The sequence below is a fragment of the Trichosurus vulpecula genome, chromosome 2 (assembly GCF_011100635.1).
Source record: "Trichosurus vulpecula isolate mTriVul1 chromosome 2, mTriVul1.pri, whole genome shotgun sequence".
NCBI classification, from domain to species: domain Eukaryota; kingdom Metazoa; phylum Chordata; class Mammalia; order Diprotodontia; family Phalangeridae; genus Trichosurus; species Trichosurus vulpecula.
In genome coordinates this window covers 338590470-338610779 of record NC_050574.1, presented here as the reverse complement: position 1 = coordinate 338610779, position 20310 = coordinate 338590470, and the positions used below count along the sequence as shown (strand labels likewise).

The following is a 20310-nucleotide window of genomic DNA, read 5'->3' as shown; positions in this document are numbered from 1 at the left end:
GAGTTAAGGCATACACTTTAGTCTGCTGGAAGTCCAATTTACTCCATCTACTCATTTAAATTGTCCCTGCATATAAATAGCTATAGACATTAAGTAAATAACAAGGTTGAGCACATTTAATCCCAGGCTGCTAGTGACCAGTTCCTAAGTGGCATGAAGGTATCTTTTAGGTTTGAGCAGTCTTTTTCTTACTGACATATCCTTAGGTAAATGCATGGCAAGACCATTCTGCAGATGCCACAGAAAATGATTTTTATTAGTATTTGGTTTTGGGGGGCAGGAGGGTGAGAGGGAGGGTAGTTACAAAAAAAGAAACCAGCCTGTGTCCAATATAAATTTGTTTTATTGAAGCAGTGAAGTCACATGACCTTGCATCTAGATTTTAGGATGGTCACAGAATTGGCCACGGGAGCCAGCCCTGAAAACGATGTATTTCTTTGCACTAATAGACATATTGTGTTTACATACAGCATCCAGGATTGGAAATCACCAGACTCAAACACAGCATGTGTTGATTTATTGGGAAGTACAGCCTCACTGGAAATGGTGTTCATATAGTCTTACAAATCACCACCCAGTAACATCAATGGGATGAAGCTTTAAAAAAAAGCAAAAAACAGTTACCCCAAACCAAGAGCACAGTGTTCAAAGCCGGCAGTATACAATTGGTAGTTTGTCCCTTGAACTGGACATTTCCTTTCTTTTCAAAAGTAGTTTGCTGAAATCCCCTTTTCATCAAATCCAATAACATACTAAATATAAGCTGTACCCCTTGGACAAGGCAATGGAATAACAGTTTATTTGGAGGGGAAAAGAGAGAAAACACATCTACATCTTGATTTTTGTAACAAAGATTCATATTTCATTAATTTAGGGAAAGGGGAAAGTAACGGCAGTCAACAGAGCAGTGGCAAATTAGAGAGGACAAAGAAAGAGGGCTGGGAACTGAAATAAAGACCACACACTTCCGAATTTGAATTTCATTTCCAGGCTAACCTACTTTTTATTTAATGCAAATTACAGTACCAGTTAACTATTTCCAAACTGAGTCACACAGAACGAAATGTATTTACAAGGGAATGGGGGAAGGAAAAAAAAAAACATTAAGCATACTGTCCACAAAAAAGTATATATTTAAATGAAAAAAAAATTCAGTCACAGAGGCATTCAAGTAGTAATAATGTTATACAGGTTTTGCTTTTCCTTTAAATCAAGACAGATTTGCACAAGTGTTTGCAATAGTTTGTATACAACCCACAGTCCTTTATATATATATATATTTATATATATTTAGATTTCTGTTTCTAATATGGAAGTGGTCACGCTAATCGGTGTGTGTACAGGCCCAAGTGATCCATCGGCAACACATTTATAAATGCAAATTTTACAGGCAAGCACATTTTCATACATCTATCTGCATCTCCCTGTAGACAGATATATAAAAAAGTTTAGAATGAATTAACACAAGGAAGCTACTTCTCAAGCTAACCCCTTATGCATGGTTTGTCATTTTGCTTTTATTGCAGAGGTGCAAAATGGTGCGACAAACTTGAATAAAATCGGGCATGACCCCTGTGAAAATAATCTAAACCCCAGGGATTACTTTTCAAAACTTCAGAAAGGCAGGCCCTGGTCTGGTTACTTGTCTGTGCTTCTAAGTTGTCTGTTTTACCTTCAATGGCTCAGGTTTCTACCAGAAAAGACTAAAATACTGGTAAAGGATGCTTAGTTTTTTTTGTAGGGGGGAAAAAAGTTTGGCTCCATCAAGATTTAGAATTTTGCTAATCGTGAACTGTAGGAACCCGATGCAATTGTTTTCTTAAAACGAATGTTAACTACTGGGGATCTAGCATTGGCCAAACTTTGTTTTTGTTTTGTTATTTTTTAGAATGTCCAAAGTTAGACTTTTCAAAGGGAAATGGCAAGAAATTTTAAACATAATAATACCAGTGTCTTGATATCCACAGGGTCAGAGAATATAGTTCTCCCAGAAACCTTTGCATTAGTGCAGACAAAATGACTGGTCAGCCATACTTTGCTAAAAACAAACCAAAAATATTTTTAAAAAATCGAGTGGACTGTTAACAGAACAAAAAAATTACATCACTGTCACGTCACTAGAAAAAAAAAGGTGCCGTCTTTTGCCTTGCTGGAATGAACAACAAGATGTGTCAAAAATAGCAACCTTTGGTTTGGTAAAGATTTTTTTTCTTCTCTTCAAGACATCATATGTAGAATACTTGGAGGCAAAACATAAATGGCTGTGATTTTTTCCTTGTTTTAAAAAAAGCCTTTGTGTTGGGCGCATAATAAAAATTAAACTGATTTTAATTAAGAATTTATAAATGACATTTTATTGGAAGGGGTGAGAGTGGCAAGAAGAAGGGAGCGAGCTAAGAGTTCTTGTTAAAACAACAGTATTTTAACTGAAATGGTCCTACATATTGTAGCCACCAGTAATTAGGATGTGATATTCTGAACCATTTTTTCTCAAGCTGTGGTCCTATGATGATATTTTTGACTCATAAAATCAAATTCTCTCTCTCGGGGGGAGGGGATGGGGAGAAGGAAGGAAGGAAGGCAAAGAGAGGGAGAAAATGAACCCAAAGGAAGGCTCCCAGAATCTGCTGTTCACAAGACCCCTGGACGTAGGGCTTGGGGAAAGACGAGCAAAAATCTAACCTAGCTGATCCCTGCCCCAGCTTTAGGGCAAGTTGGTGCTGGGTGGGTGATGGGCAAAATAATGAAACCGGTCACTGCTACTGGGGAGGAAACCAACATTCAGAACCAAAACAAAGTCGGGGCGTGAGTAAAATGAGTTAGAACGTGGTTTCCTCTCTTTCCACTACTAAGCATGGTATCACTGAAACCTTAACAGCACTCGTAACAGCTGTGGGAAGGGCTAAATGCTGCTTTGTGAGACATCAGTTAAAAGAGGGAATGGGGACACAGAAAAGGGAAACAAAATTATAAAACAAAACAAAAAACAAAACCAAAAACGAACCATGGAAGCGAAGGCACTCCAAACTATATAGATACACTATACATTGCTAGAGTTATTGTTACAATAATACAGGCCGGTACCTACTGTACAGAGTTAAAACTATATGGCTTTAAAAAGCTCGTCTACATTTTGTCTGATTATTAAACAGAATCGCTGCCCTGAACAGTAACTTTTTGCTCATTAATAACAGTTCCTGGGTCCACATATTTACATACAAAACAATAAAACTTAAATTTAAAAACATCAAAAGAAAATCTAATGTACAAGCTTGAATTTGGTGAGGAGCTTTTTATTATTATTATTATTTACAAAAAGATATTCAGAGACCTGGATCTCGCTTGTATAAAAGAGTTCTGTGATCCTGTCATGATCCTTGAGAAAGTAAAATCATCGGACCTCAGCCCTCACACACACAAAACAAAATAAAAAGGAGAGAAAAGCGCTTACATTTCCCTCTTCTTTTTCTTCCTTCTCCTCCTCCTCCTTCCATCCTCAGGAAAAAAAAGACACAAAATGTTTCCTGATATAAGCAGTGATTTTATGGACTTTGGAAAATACTACCCAAGTCCAGAGTAATGTCTGTCTCCAAATCTGTGGCTGGGTATTGTCTTAAAGTATATCCATTATTAGTTATTAACCTGCCTTTTAAATCTTCTATAAATTCTTTTGGAAAACTTATAATCAAAGCCTTATTCCCCTTTACAGGATTTTGCGGGCAAGTTTCATGAATTTAGACTTCTTTCAGATTCTAATTATAATAGTTAATCAAACTAAGAATATTTGTGAGGGCTTTTTTTTTTTTGGGCTGTGTGTGTTTTTTTCTTTCCTCTACTATGCTATACCCAGAACTTTCAAACACCCCAAAGAGTGTTGCTGAATGAGTGAAAACTAAGATGTCTCATAGTTTTCTTTCTGGGTATCAGTTCATCTCAGCAGGAGGCAACCATCTCTCAGACACCCTTTTTGTCAAACAGCAGGGCAGTGGAGATGTCAGTGCCCATTTTCAGGACTACTAAGAGACTGATCTTCCAAATGGGTTGGAAGGTGAGACATTCAAATGCCTACATGACTTCCTGTAAAAATGAGGAGGGTGAGGGCAAGTTGAACGCTCAGAGAGAGACAAGCCTCCGCCCTTTTTGCCTCCCAGCCAGCTCTGCTGTTGCTAGTTTATCCTTGGAAGGTGTTTGAGGAAGGGTAGGCAGGAGGGAAGGGGCCATCACTTAAAAGGATCTTTAAATGTAAAATACAACTGATTGTGCCTTAAAGAGTCACAGGTCAAGTAATGGCCCATAAGCACCAAGGTGACTAAGGTTCATTTTAGTGAGTATATAAGGCCCACATGGACACCAAACTCACAAGTATAAAACAGACCAGTTCTGAAAAGACTATTTCTACATTGCAAATATAATCCATCCACCCTCCTGGCTTTCCAAGGAATATTGCTTTTACTTCAAAAACAGAGACTTTGATTCTGACATCATTCACTGATACAGAAAGAAAACAGAACAAGATAATTAACTGGAAAAAAAAAGCATTCTTCTCATGCTTCAATCAGACAATTTTGATATTGTAGACAAAAAATAAAAAAGCAGTATTGAATATATGTATACATGTATATATATAATATATATACACACACATTTATATAATCAGCTTTCCTATAAGTCAGCAGGTACAAGTACTTTTTATATAATTTTGATGCCTAGTTTATTAATATTTTTACCATTTTAATATCATAATGGCGTATCTGACATGCATCAATAAATAAAATTAAAAAAGCATGAGGTTAAAAAAGAATGAAATTAAATATAGATTCTAGATTTGGATTTAAAATTAGAACTATGTATAGAATGTGGCAATTTGCAAGCTCAACTTTCAATAAAAAATTACGAAAAATAAACCAGTAGACTGTTACAGTTCACATTATAAACTATAGTGTCCTCTCATGGTGTATCTTTGCAAGGGAAGCAATTTTAGAGCAAAACCTGGAAAAATATATTCACAGCGGCCATTTGCCAAAGAGCCCCTAAGCTGTCCCCTTCCCATAGGACACAGTTCATCGCCAGCTTTTCTCTTTGCAGACCAGAGCTGCTCACCTATTTTTTTTTCCTCTTAGCCTTTCTAGGTCACTACTTGAAAGCTAGGCTGAGATCTGGCAGAGAGCCTTCAGTCGGCCAAACAAGCATCCTCTTGTACAGCTGACAGAGCCAGGCTCTGGCTTGCTTCTCCTCATCTGACAACTCTCTATCATGTGTGACACTGTAGGTTTCTCTCACCCTGATGTAAGAGCAAAATTAAAAAAAATAAGCAACCCCCCTGAAAACGTTCCGCGTGTAGCTCCAAACTTGAAACTCAATTGCCTCCCTTGGTGATGGATGTGACACATTTCATATTGTATCTGCCACACCCACCCCAACATGCCAAAGGCAATTCTTCAAATACCCTAGGATATGGATTAATATTACAAGCAACACTGAAGCCCCCAATGAATTACATCTGCTAAGCTCCCAACCAAATTCAAGCTGTGCACTATACCAATGTCTGACACTTTGACTGGAAAAAAAAAAAAAGAAAAGAAAGTTCCCCAAACTTCAGCACAGAACAGTGTTCTTCTTTTGTGGAAGGGGGCACGAGGCAAGAGTCCTGCTTTTAGAGTACGTAACAGCAGACTTTCCATAAAAAAGATTGTCGCGGGAGTCACTTCACGTTCTATAGCTCCGCTTGTCCCCTCCCCACGACCCCTCCCGAGCCCCTGGAAGTCCTTTTAAGTGAGCATACAATGAAACTGGTTTGTATTTATAGATATTTTACAAGGTTAAGTAAGGACAACAATGATTAAAAAACTGAACACTAAAATGAACAAGGTGTTTTTCTCTTTAATTTTCTTTCCCAACGTGACCAGTGTTGCTGAGTGAAACCCAAGTGGCCGGCGAGTTTTCCTGCACAGCTGGCTGCCTGGTGCTGGTTCAGGTGGAGTTGGAGGCTGAAGCTGAGGCTGCGTTATTGGTCTGTCCTCGGTCTCCTGCATTAGCATCTGCAATAAGAGTTCCCAAAAGAGAAAACATGAGCAAGGCTGTTTGGAGAGAACTTTTCAATAGGCCGGTGAGCCGGCCGCTGACCAGGTCCTGCTTCAGAGACACGTGCTGCCCCCTGGGCTGCTCCGGCGCTGGGGAAATCTTGATTCCATATTCTTAGATTAAACTACTGATAAAAATATTCTTGGTCTTCAGGCAGGCAAAGTGTCTCTGAGCAAATGAATGGCTGGAAACTCGGCAAATACCTGGGTCTCGGGGTCTCAGTTTCCTCTTCTACAAAATGAGGAGGCTGGGCTAGATGGCATCTCTATTAGGCCTAAACCTATGATGCTATGATCACCCCAGGCTGGGAGTAAGGAGCAGATCATCAGTGCTCACAGAGTCTAGCTTATTGAAAATTCACCAGTAAGGGGTGCATACCAAAACCCGTGGAAAGATTGAGAAGTTACAAAAAACAAAACAAACCCAACAACGACCCCATATTTACGTGGCGTAGAGATGTCTAAAAAGTCCCAAGTCATCAATGATAGGAAGGAGCACCGCAGGTGAATTAAGCTCACCTGCTTGCTTTTAAAGTAGAGTCAGCTCTCAATTATTCATTTTAATTGGACATATGGACAACTCCAGTAACAGAAATCCACATTTCTCATACTCGTTAAGTCAATGCAGTAAATTGTCCTAGAGTTGATGGCTTGGGACTAAGCTTACTTTGCCAACTCATTTTAGGCAACTGACAGATCAGAAAATACACACGATTTTACGTATGTTTAAAAAAAGATCCAAGGAGCTACTTCCTTTCTGTGATAGCGGAAACTACTACAATTTTATCAGTGGAAATGATATTATCGAAGGGTGATAGGGCCTCTCCATCTGATTTGCAGCTGAACATTTCACATGTATTGTCTTCCCCTTTAAAATGTGAGTTCCTGGAAGGCAGGGACTGTCTTGCTTTTCTATTTGAATGCCACTGACTATAGCAAAGTGTTTTGCACACAGTAAGTGCATAATAAATGCTTCATTCATTTCTCTCCTCTGAACTACTAAGTACCCTATACTTCCTTTTTCTTACCCTTCGCATTATTCCTTGCATTATAATCATTGTATCTGTTTTTTCTCCCCTACTAAACCAATCATATTTGTCTTTGCATTCATCAGACCACCTGGCACAGTGGCTTGCATACACCAAGTGCCAAATAAAGGTCTGAACTGGAAAACATTTTAAAAGACAAGGCTGGACAACTGTGGTACCCAAGATGCTTCATTAATTCTTGAAATTGTAGATGGTCTGTTTCTTCTGCATCTACTCTTGTTATGCTGACATCGCACTTAAAGGTCCAAGAATGTGTTGCTGGTAACACTGAAAACCATCAAAAGGCAGGGTCTTTATTATTTGCTGAAGTTGGAAACAAGTGATGAAGGCTACACTGGTATCTTGGAGACTTTGGCTGGCAATTACCGTACACTTGTTTGTATTTTCCCAGGTTCTTTTCTCCTGGTAGGAAAATTCTTTGCATGATAACAAAAACTTCTAACACTATGAGCTGTAAAATTTAACATAAAGGCTGACTGACCCCCAGCCCCTCGAGCGGGGGGGGGGGGGGGGGGGGGGGGATAATGTGGATCAAGAAGAGATACTGATCAAGGCTGGAGGCTACTGGAACTCATTTGCCAGACCCTAAAAATACAGGGGTCATTCTACTTTCTGAGTTACGACCTCTTCATGAAGCCCTGGTGGTCCATGAGGTCATTTTTGTAACATAATGCCCCGATACCCTGCTCTAACACTTGTAGTACCTCCACACCTCCTACTTAATTATACTGCTTTCCTTCCTCTATCAACAGCCTGTTTCTAATGACTTTAATCCTGTTTCTATCTGAAGGATGTGCATAATTCTTGAGATTCAACAAGTACTTCATCCTTTATTGTCAAAGTCCTTTTTGGCCTATGTTCTAAACAAGCCTAGTTCACACAGACTCTTCGATGGAACCTCTCTAGATACTTTGATCTTCTTCATACTCTAGTGAAACGTAGACCTGGATGCAGTGATGTCAGGACCAATAAATTAGGGTCAGGGAATCAGTGTGGTATAAAGAAAAGAGCAGTGGATCTGGACACAAAAGACCTGGCTCCAAATCCCGTCTCTGTCACTTAATACTTGTATGACTCTGGCCAAGTAACTTTACCTCTCTGGCCTCCAGTTTCCTAATCTGTTAAATAGAGGGGGCTGCTCCTTAGGGTTTCTTCTAACTCTAAAATCTTTAGCTGCGTAACAAGGAGTTGATTCAATCAGAAAGCACATAGCTTCTTCCTAGATTATATTTTCTGCTGACATAGGACTTCCTCGTTGAAGTCTGGGTCATCAGCACTCTTTGATGGTGAACGGATAAGGACGTCTGCTATTTCATTGATTTACTTCACTATTTCAGGTAACGACTCTTGGGCCTCCATGGCTATATTCAGATATGCCTTGGTTTTGTCTTTCCACTCAATTTGAGAGTGATGCATTCTGTCCTACTTTTAGTAATTTTTCCACTGGTCTTCAGAGTTCCCTTCATCAAATGACCTCTCTTCAATTACATTCCTGAATACAGCTATCTAACAAGCCCTTCTCTGTAGAGTCCATTGAGTAAAAAAATGGCACAGTTTATGTTAAAATTAATGAAATCCCACCACACACTTTATAATTAAAGAACTGCCTCAAAAAATCTTGTTTATTTATTCATGTTCTGGATAATAGCGTCAATTTTTGGTTGGATGAGGGATGTTAAACCTTCATATGTAGTAAGATACCAGATATAAATCCGTCTGAAACTTGATCTATTTGTAGGGAAGGGCACAGTAATTATCTAATAACAGTAATCCCACAGATTCTCATCTAGAGGAATCTAATAAAATCGGTTTTGATTTTTAGAACAAAATATTTTGAAATGTAATTTGTAAGTATTTCTTTATCTACCCTAGGCAGTTCTGCATGCTGTGTCATCCCTGGGTGCTTGACAAAAAGATTTATCGATTACTGGGAATTTAGCACATATTGACATTGTCCCTAGCAACACTTAGCCCTCTTGTTCTGATCACTCCCTTCTCTCACAACACAGACTGACACTGTTAGGAAACACCTCCAAAAAAAGGTGCTTTTTTATCTACATCAAATTTGCTTCTTGTTCAAATCTTGCTCAGCAACAAATGTAACAGAACTCTTTTTAAGCGACCAACATCTCACCCCATATACCAAGATAAGGTCAAAATGGGTACAAGGATTTAGACACAAAGAGTAATACCATAAGCAAATTAGGAGAGCAAGGAATAGTTTACCTGTCAGCTCTATGGAGAAGGGAAGAATTTATGACTGAGCAAGAGATAGAGAACATTATGAAATGCAAAACGAGTAATTTTGACTACATTAGATTAAAAAGTTTTTGTACAAACAAAACCAAGGCAACCAAGATTTAGAAGGAAAGGAGAAAGCTGGTAAACAATTTTTATAGCCAATGTTTCTGATAAAGGCCTCATTCCTCAAATATATAGAGAACTGAGTCAAATTTATGGTCAAAGGATATGAACAAGCAGTTTTCTGATAAAGAAATCAAAGCTATCTATGGTCATATTAAAAAAAATGCTCTAAATCACTACTGATTAGAGAAATGCAAATTAAAACAACTCTGAGGTACCACCTCACACTTATCAGATTGATGAATATGACAGAAAAGGAAAATGATAAATGTTGGAGAAGATGTGGGAAAATTGGGGCACTAATGCATTGTTGGTAGAGTTGTGAATTGATCCAACCATCCTGGACGGTAATTTGGAACCATGCCCAAAGGGCAACCAAACCATGCATACCCTTTGATCTAGCAATACCACTACTAGGTCTGTATCTCAGAGATTAGAGAAACAAAAACAAAAATGGACAAGGACCTACATATGCAAAAATATTTACAGCAGTTCTTTCTGTGATGGCAAAGAACTGGAAATTGAGGGAATGCCCATCAATTGGGGAATGGTTGAACAAGCTGCAATATGAATGTAATAATACACCAGTGCTACCAGAAATGATGAGCAAGTGGATTTCAGAAAAACCTGGAAAGACTTACACAAATTGATGCTGACTGAAGTGAGCAGAACCAGCAGAACATTGTACACAGTAATAGTAACACCGTGTGATGAACTACTATGATTGACTTAGCTCTTCTCTGCAATACAATGATCCAAAACAATTCCTAAAGACTCAGAGAGAAAATGCTATCTACATCCAGAGAAAGAACTACGGAGTCTGACTGCAGATCGAAGCATGCTATTTTCACTTCTTTTTTTGTGGCTTTTCTCTTTTGTTCTGTTTCTTCTTTCACAACATTTCTAATGTGGAAATATGTTTCCATGATTGCACATGTATAACCTATATCAGATTGCTTGCTGTCTTGGGGAGAGGGAAGGGAAAGGAGGGAAGTAGGGAAAAAAATCTGGTACTCAAAAAATCATAAAAATGAATGTCAAAAAACTATCTTTACATGTAGTTGGAAAAATAAAATATTATTTACAAAAAAAAATTCTTCTATGCTAGGAATCACCGGCATGATTTACTCAACTCCCATACCAAGGGTATCTTATGAGGTGTTTCGTTTATCTGTAAAGAGTTTTGAAGGTCTTTGTATGCCACATATATTTTTTATAAATGATAAGCACAAGCCTTTTAAGGGAGTATGGGACCAAAATCAAATTCTACTTCTAAGCATTTCATTTTAAACCACCAAAAAAACCCCGAAAACTGAACCAAACTCCTTAGGTTTGGATTTTACTTATAATCTCCTCTGAAATATGTCCAGATCACTTGAGGAGAAAAATTTTGGTTGCTGATCATTTTGCCTAGGTAGGAACATGCGCTCAGTTGCCAAATCTCGCCATTCTTAAATGAATACCACCTCTACCATCTGTTCCTCTCTCCACTTGCACAGAGACCACCCTAGGGCAGGCCCTTATGACCTTTTGCCATAGTCTCCTAATTGATCCCTGGGACCAGTCTCTTTTTCACGCTAATCCATTTTCAACACAGCTGCTGACGTGATTTCTGTAAAGTGCAGATTTCACAATGTCACTCCCCTACTCAAACTCCAGTAGTCCCCCATTACCTCCAGGATTAAAAATAAACTCCTGTTTGAAATGTAAAGCCCTCCACACAATGGCCCTATCCTTGCACTCCAGCCTCGTTCCCTATCACTCCCTTGCCCACACTCTACAGTTCAAACTTTCTCTTTCTCAGACGTGGCACTAAAACTTGAGTCTCTGTGTCTTTGCACTGGCTGTCCCTTTCCTATTCCCCCCACCTGTAATGCACTCTCTACTTTTTTCTCACTTCCACATTTTAGACTCACTAGGTCCCTTCAAGTCTCAGTTCCAAGTGCCTTCTATTACATGAAATCTTTCCTGATCCTCCCCAGCTATCAGCGCCCTCTCCATTACCTAGTAGTACACATTTGTGTGTATGTGTATTGTGTACTGATCTCTCTAGATCAATCATACGCTCTTTGACAGTTTGCAGGCTCTGTTTGCTTTAGTGCCCCCCATGCCTGGCACAGTCCCTGGCATGGAGCATGTGTCTAATAAATACTTACTGATTGACTTCTTGGTTGATGTGCTTTTTTGTGCATAAGCAGACTTTCATTTAAGTGACTTAAACTGGAAGTAAAATCTATGCTGTTCAATACAGTCCCAAAGCTCATGCTTAGTCTATTCCATTTTGTATCTTTTGACATTATTTCTATAAATTAAGACTAGGATAACTCTAGGATTAGAAGAATTGTTGGCAAGAGCATTATTTTATATTTTTTTAAGTATGAGTGTGCTAAAGTACCTATATATTTGCACAAGGGTTACAAATTGGTCTGGGAATAATTCCAGCTATTATTTAATTTACTTGGCTCAAAACTAATCTTTAGTAACAGCTTCCCTCCTTTATATGAGGCTAAAGAAGGCAACAGCTTGCTCATTTGTGGGAGGCAGATGACACCACTGTTCCCCAGAGAAAGAAGGAAAAAAATAAATTAAATTACCTCCTTAGTTAAGATTACTGTTATTGGATATATAGTGGCATCGAACCAATGCTCAAATATACATTAAAGCCTCCAAGTACAAACCCCTTCTACCCTGGGTTTTTTATATACATATACACACGCACATGTGCACATGTGTATATATGTATATATACACACACATACAAGAATCATAGATTTAAAGCTGGAAGGGGCTCAGAAGCCATCCAGTCCAGCCCCCTCATATTATAGATGAGGAAACTGATGCCAAGGGAGGTTAATATCCATATTCTCATGACATTCACCCAGACAAGGAGCATGGTATACCATAAAAGATACTGGATTTGAATTCAGAAGATATGGGCTTGAATTTCAGCTCTGCTCCTTACTATCTGGGGGATGTTGGGCAGCTCTTAACCTTTCTGGGCCTCAGGTAGTTCATCAGTAACACCCTTTCCCCCTTGCTTGATCTTGGGTGATTCTTTCAGGGCCCATCCAAGATGGAAGAGTGAGGGGAAGACTCACTAATGCTAGGAGCACCCTTCCTCCCAGCCTTTCACTGCCAGACTGCTCCCAGGGCATGCACAAGATGTTAGGAACTCTATTTCTTCTGAGGAGAGAGAAGACCAGGAGTCTTACTATCAATTCTGCCTCTATATCTTGCAAAGACTTGGGTTCAAGTGCCACCTCTGGGTGACCCTAAGTAATTCACTTAACTTCTTACTGCTCCAGACAACCCTAAGGCTCTAAGATGCAGAAGAGGCACTGACTTTCATTGGCGGAGGGGGATTCTTCACTTGGGAGTTCCCTGTACTAATGAAATCACAGTTGGTATTCCTATTTCTGGAATTTTAAACTTAGGCAACTTCACAAATACATACAGATAGGAGATAAATACAGAATTACACAGAGAGATATGAGACAGACACATTCCTTCCACATGCACCAGAACGGACAGACAGATGGACAAAGACCCACAATGAACACAAAAATCACACAAGTAGTTATCAATTAGCAGTGATGACTAAGATACTATGTTTTTTAAAAATTTTTAACATTTTTATTTAAAGTTTTGTGTTCCAAATTCTCTCTTTCTTCCCTAGCCCTTCCCTGAGACAGTAAGCAATCAGATAGAGGTTATACATGTGCAATTATGTAAAACATTTCCATATTAGTTATTTTGCACAAGAAGACTAGAATAAAAGCAAAAAAATGAAAGGAAGTGAAAACTATCATGCTTCAGTCTGTATTCAATCAATATCAGTTCTTCCTCTGGAGGCAGATAGTATGCTTCATCATTAATCCTTTGGGATTGTCTTAGGTCATTGTATGTCTGAGAACAGCTAAGTCATTCACAGTTCTCCATTGAACAATATTGCTGTTACTGTACAATGTTCTCCTGGTTCTGCTCAGTTCACTTTGCATCAGTTCATGTAAGTGTTTCCAGGTTTTTCTGAAATCCTGCTGCTTGTCATTTCTTACAGCACAATAATATTCCATTATAATCATATACTACAGCTTGTTTAGCCATTTCCCCAATTGATGGGCATCCCTTTGATTTCCAATTCTTAGTCACAAGGTACTATGTTAATCACTGTGGGCCCCATGCTTGCTCTTAAGGAGCTTATATTCCAATAGAGAAGATATAAACATGTAGGACATTAAATAGCAACACAAAGATATAAACAACAATCAGCATAATAACAAAGAATATCTTAAGCTGTGATACAAAGAAAAAAAATAAGAGATTTGGAATGAGAAGATGTGGGTTCAATATCTCTGGCTCTGCCACTTTCTGTGTTATTTTGAGTAGGTTATTTAACTTTTTGGGGTCTCAGGTTAAATATTTATAAAAAAGGGGTAGTAATACTTTTTAATATCTATCTCATTAGTCAATTATGGTGGCCAAATGGGGCAATGTATGTAAAACATTTTGTTAACAAAATAATATACATCTGGGTGTGTGTGTGTGTCTGTAAGGGAAGAAGTACAGTAAGCAGATTGAGCCCGGGGAACCTTGCATTCAAGCCAAGGCTTTGCTACTTATTATCTGTGACTGTGGGCAAGTCACTTGACCTCTCTGAGCCTCAGTTTCCTCACCTATATAATGGGTATGCTACCACTCCTACTTCCTATTACACATGGTTGTTGTGAGAAAAATAGTATGTAAATTGTAAAAGTACTCTAGAAATATGAGCAATTATCATTATTACCAAAGGATACACAATGACTGAAGAGATGATGAAAGCTAAATGCTCTCAGTGAGGTTCAAGTCACCAGGTCCAAAAGTACATTCCAGGGCACTGAAAGAACTTGCAGATGTGACTGCTGAATTGTTGTTGGTGATTTCTGAAAAATTGTGGAGAATGGAAGAGGAGCTTCAGGAACAGAGGCAGGTATAATACACCACTTTTCAGGAAGGGGAAGAATACGGATCAGATTCTTCTAGGCCAGTGTGACTTTAACTTTGGTTCTTGGTAAAATTCTAGAGTGCTCTATAGCAGGGATGGCACCAATATGGAAGGTCTGGCTACCATGTGGGATAGTGTGTAAGGACAGGGTGGAATTATGGGCTCATTCTAATAAGATAAAATGTTATAGGGATAAGTGTAAAACTCTAATATTAAAAAAAAAAAACATTACCTGCACTTGTGTGGGACAGGGCAGATGTGGCTGAATGACAATTTGTGTGAATAGAATGTGGGGATTTTAGTGAATTATAAATTCAATGATGAATCAGCGGGGTGACACAGCATCCAAAAAAAATGAGTATGAAATGAAGTTCCATGAAAATCAGTGTCATTCAGAATAAGAGATATGAGAGGCCCGCTGTGCTCTGCCCTAGCCTGAACACCTCTGCTGTCAGGAGAGTGCGCATCTTAGGAAAGATGGCCACAAGGTAAACTTTATACAAAATAGGGTACCAGGAAGGCAAGGGAACTACAAACCATGTTGTGGAAGTTGAAGGATATTCAAATATTTAGCCTGGGAAAGCGAAGACTTAGGGAAAATATGAGAGCTGTCTTTAAATATCTGAAGGGTTGTCTTGTGGAAGAGAGATTAGATTTGTCCTGCTTTGTCCTAGAGGAGATAATGAAGAATAAGGAATGGATTTTGGTAAATTGTACTAAAACAAAAAAGCTACCTAAAAATAAGAGCTGTTCAAAAGTGGAATGGAAGACCTTGAGATAGTATGTGCTCATTTTGGAGGTCTTCCAGCAGATTCCTACTTCAGCCAGATGATGAGAGGTCTCTTCCAATTCTTGGATTCTATGATTAATTGCTAAGGCAATCATATAGACAATGAATACTAAAGGAGGTCACAGGAGGGAGAAGGATCACTGTAGGCTAGAGCGGCTTGGGAAGGCTTAATGGGAAAAGAGGGAGCTGAGTTTGAAGGATGAATTGATCATCAACCCACGTGCAAATAAACAGATGTAGACAGTATCATACAGATAGGAGCATTCCCCTTGCTGACTGTCTATGGGCTTTCCCCGAGCCCTCTCAATGCTATTCTGTCGACTTAAACAGAGCTGGTCCTATATGTGAAGTCATATTAGCCTGAGTGCTTGCAGAAGAGTTGAGGATTCCTTTCCTTTTTGTGTAGATACCTAGACACAAACATATTCTGATGTTTACTGGGGAAATGGGAGTAAAATGAGTTTCTGTGAGAAAGGCCCCAAGATTGAATCCAGGCCATCAGAGCCCAGAGGGGTCAGTTACGACAGAGAGTTAAAAACTGATGACTTCTTTTATATTTGTGAGGAATGTGACATAGCATTTTTAAAGTTAATGATCAGATCCTTCAGCGGACCAAACACTTACATCTATCTCTTGATGGCCTATCAGGTGGGGCTATAACTACAATGCTCCACAGTACAACAGTCCTAGGATTCTGGGCCTATCCTGCTAGCAGAGGAGATAACTCTTCTCCTTAGATTTGATCGATCTCACTTTCTCATCTGGTTACTCCTTTAGACTTGTTATCTCATTAGGAAGGACAGTTACCTCCTCATTTTACCTCAAATCACTGTGCCTTCTGACTTCTCCAAGTATTCACACCTTCCTCTAGACTTATACTACTGCTCTAGGTACCTCTTCTCCCCTCCCTGCCAAAGGAGAACTTAAGAGTCACACAATCCTTGTCTCTGTTGGGACACCTGGGGATCCCTCTCTGTATAGTCTTCCTGACTTACAGTACTATCCTGGATGGCGCAGTTCCACAAAGAAGAGCTTAGTGTGCTGCAGAGTCCAGTAACCGTCTGATTTGGTAGATGGCAGCTTTCACCAACATATACATTACTTTGCAATCCAAATGTTCCAGGTTGCTCTTGTGTTGTGCCAAGCCTTTTCCTCCTTGTTTACATCTGCCAATAGCTCTTTTGGTCTGTGTCCATAGCTACTGCTAGTTACTCCTTTCCGGAGGGGCTGTGCGCTCTATTGTCCCTCTCTCAGTGTCTTAGTATGTGCATGTATGCGTGTATGTTTGCTGTTTCCAACATCTCATCTGTGTTTTCTTTTTCATGACTCTTGTTCCTTAATGCACAGAGTTCCCTAGTGGGGCACTATAGATGCACAGGCCTCTCTCCAAGGAATGACGGTCATGTCCTTGTTTCTTGGCTTTACCCTCATGCTAGCTCTCCTGAGTCTTTGTTTACTCCTCAGGAATTCTTGGTGCTTCCTCCTTGAGCTTTTACTCTATGACCCAAGTGAGTCAACGATTAACACTTAGTAAGTGCCTATCATGTGTAGGCATGAGAGGAAATACAAGGATAAACAACAGATCACCCTTGCTTTTTATGAAGGAGTTCTTCCAGGTTATCACTGAAAGTGATTCACAAAACAATGAACTCAAGAAGAAAAAGAAGTTATATACTGTACCTCTAACTGGGGAAAGACAGATTGTGGTCTTCTGGATAACTAAGGTAAGCGAGTCCTCTTCTCTGAAGGCAATGGCAAGATTAGATTATGGAATGGAATGTACTGAGAAAGGAAGTGAGGTTGTACTCAGAGGGTAAAGGGCGAACTCAGGCAACAATGGTTTTGCAAAGGGAATTTAACAACCGGGTGCTGCCTTGATGCTTAACCTTACTGGACCTGTTTGCTCTTTGCTAAAGGGAAGGGATTGGCTAGACAACCTCTGAGGTTCCTTCCAACTCTAAATCTGTCATCCTATAAGGCACTGTTGAAGAGAGGTGCTGAAGACATCCTAGAAGTCAGCTGCTCTTAGGTAGGGGACAGGTGTCCTAGCACTTCTTTGTAGTCAGATTCAGTGTAAAAAGCAATGATGGTTTGTGAATACATCAATATCTATGCTCTCACTGATGTGGATACTCTCTCCAATTTATACTCCCGTATAAATATCCCAACACAGCCATGACTTTTTCATTCTATGTGACTCTAGTTCATATCCTACCATATAACTCCAACAAAGAGCAACCCTCCTCACACCTCCCCCCCACCCCAATACTCCATCCAAGGGCTGGTGGCTTTCCTCTAGATTTCTTGACATTGTGTGGATACCAACTGAGCACAAATAATTTCTGGGTTATTCTTTGCTCTTGTTACATGACTGGCTCACCTTGTCTTCTGTCCAATGATAGCCTCTATGCCATTTCCCCAGCATAGTTCTTTGTTGGTTTCTACTATGTGCCTCTTTATTGCTCTTGGGGTGACCCACAACTTTAATTCTTAAAAGACTCTGGCATATACAGCATCATTGAAAAAATACTGATGTTACAAAGATGCGCCTTATCCTAACAACAGCCATATGCTGACGGGTAAAACAGTCAGAGGATAAGAACAGTTTTCAAAAGGAAACATCACAAACTATTACCATCAGCTATAAAGATTGCTCCATACTAATAATGAGAAGTGCAAACCAAAATAGCTGAGGGAGCACCTCACATGAAGCAAACTGGAAAAGAGGACAAAAGATAGCAGTAATCGATGTTGGAGGAGTTATGGATTAGGGAAACTAATACACTGTTGGTGGAACTGTGAAAAATTTCCAGCCAGCCTGGGAAGGTTTTTGGAACTAAGCTCAGAAAGTGATCATATGTCCATATCCTTTGATGCAGAGATCCTACTGCTAGGCATTTACAACAAAGAAAGGAGATAAATGATAAAAACAAAGGTCCCAAATATAGCAAAATATTTGCAGCAGTATTTTTTTTGGGTAGCAAAGACTTGTAAACAAAATAGATGCTCATCAATTGGGGAATGGTTAACCACTGTGTATTACATGAATACCATGGGATATTACCACAGTGAAAGAAACAGTGAGTATGAAGAATTTGGAGAAGTATGAGAAGACTTATGAACTGATACAGAGAAGATAGAAGCACAATGACTATAACAACATAAATGGAAAAAACAGCATAAGATTATCACACAGAATACTGTAAGACTGAAATTACCTAGACTGGTCCCAAAGAGACATGAGAATATCCCTTCCTTTCTTTGCAGAGTGGTGGGAATATGAGCATCTAACATCACAAATAATTTGGGACTTGGTCAATGATTTCCCCCTCCCTTCTTTATTCTTTGTTATAAAGGAATGCTCTCTGGGGACTGGAGGCATGAGGGACATAGCGGGGAATGAAGGGGACATTAAAACAAAAGACATTAATAGAATTTAAATGTAAAAAGATAGGCTTTTGTTCATGGAGAAACTTGGAGTCATTAAAAGGACCATACGATTTCCCTGTCAGCTATATATTCTAGTTTGAACAATAGGCATTCTTCGAGTACTCAATAATACCAGTGGATAGTTTGGGCTAAAATTTCTTAACATACAAATGCATGAAAACCATGTATTGGTAATTTCTATCTTTCATTGCTTAAGATTTTACTATGCTGTTCATTGGATCTTGCTTAATTCCAATTAATTTCCATTTTAATTTTCTATATCTTTACTAATTTAAAAAAGTTTATGGACACAGATACACCATTTAGTGTCAAAGGAAGGGAACTTTACATTATTTGTGAAAAGATCTCTGGCATAATTGTGTATATCTGTGCATTAAAACAAACAAACAAACAAACATGTCAGAGATAGGACTTAAATCTAGGTCTTCCTGACTTCAAGGCCAGATCTCTATCGACTACGTATAACAAAATTCACAGAGAGGGAAAAATGAAATTATCATGTGTTTTCAGCGTGATAATGACAATGAAGTGACAAAGATCTAAGACAACAATGATAAAAATGAAAAAAAAAAAGATTACTTTTATCAGAACAGAAAGAAATGCAAAAAAAAGTTCATAGATAATTATTGTCGGTCTATACCTACATTTCCCCCCCTTAAGTATGCATATAAGCAAAATGTGTAACATACGTAACATACATGACAGGACTTGTAGAACAACTGAGGCAGCTACCATTATTTTAATAACAGCTCACATTACAAACTGGTTTATGATTATGAAGTATTTTGTCTCTATCATCTCACTTGATCATCACATCAACCTCCTGAATTCCTAAGAAGAGATTTATGTTTTACCATGTGTATTCTGAGACAATAACTGCTCACTGTAATTAACCTGAGTTTGGCTCCCTGTTTGTGATATTTTTGCTTATATAATTGTCACCTACATCATGGTGCATTTTCTATTTCTGCTTTCTCATTTGGCAATAGGTTGAGGCTTCCCATGTTTCTCTGAATTTCTCATTTTCATCATGTCTTATGGTAAAAAGCAGAATTCCATTACATTAACACACCACAATTTATCCACCCATTCCCTAATCAATGGTTCTGACTTTGTTTATATACACATAAATATTTTAATCACAAAAAAGTATTGCTAGGAAAGTTCGAGGATCTATGAACACTTCCTTTCTATCATTGACCTCCCTAGACTGTATACTTAGTAGTAGCATTGCTGAATCCAAGGGTATGACCAGTTTACAGACTTGTCTCACATAATTCCAAACTTTTCCAAAATGGTTTGACCAACATTCAGTCGGTGACAGCCGTGCACTAGTGCGTTTGCCTTCTCTCCAACAATCTTTTATCATCTTTAAGGACAAAATTTCCCGACTCCAAGGCCAGCACTCTACCCATCAAGTCTTCCAGTAGGTATTACACCCATTTTACAGATGAGGAAGCTGTGGCTGAACCAGGTTAAATGACCAGGTCGAGGTTACACAATGGTGGGAGGAACTGAACCAAGGTGGTCTGATTCCAAGTAGAGTATTCTTTCCATTCTGCCATTTCTCAGAGAGCTCTCATTCCTGGGCTA

At 39.0% G+C, this 20310-nt stretch overlaps 1 protein-coding gene across 4 annotated transcripts in view; it reads right to left on the bottom strand.

The window, feature by feature from the left end:
* Positions 1-325: 325 nt before the first annotated feature.
* The window catches only part of GSK3B (glycogen synthase kinase 3 beta), a 285006-nt gene continuing 265021 nt past the window's right edge, over positions 326-20310 (bottom strand). For 2 of the 4 annotated variants that reach the window (XM_036746201.1, XM_036746203.1), the window contains 2 exons: positions 14280-14415; positions 5958-6038 (listed from right to left, as the gene is read on the bottom strand). In XM_036746201.1, coding sequence (XP_036602096.1) covers positions 14315-14415 — 101 coding nt within the window. In that variant the 3' untranslated portion in view covers positions 5958-6038; positions 14280-14314. Of the gene's footprint in view, positions 6039-14279; positions 14416-20310 lie in introns of all 4 variants that reach the window. The other 2 variants (XM_036746202.1, XM_036746204.1) reach the window with 1 other exon arrangement.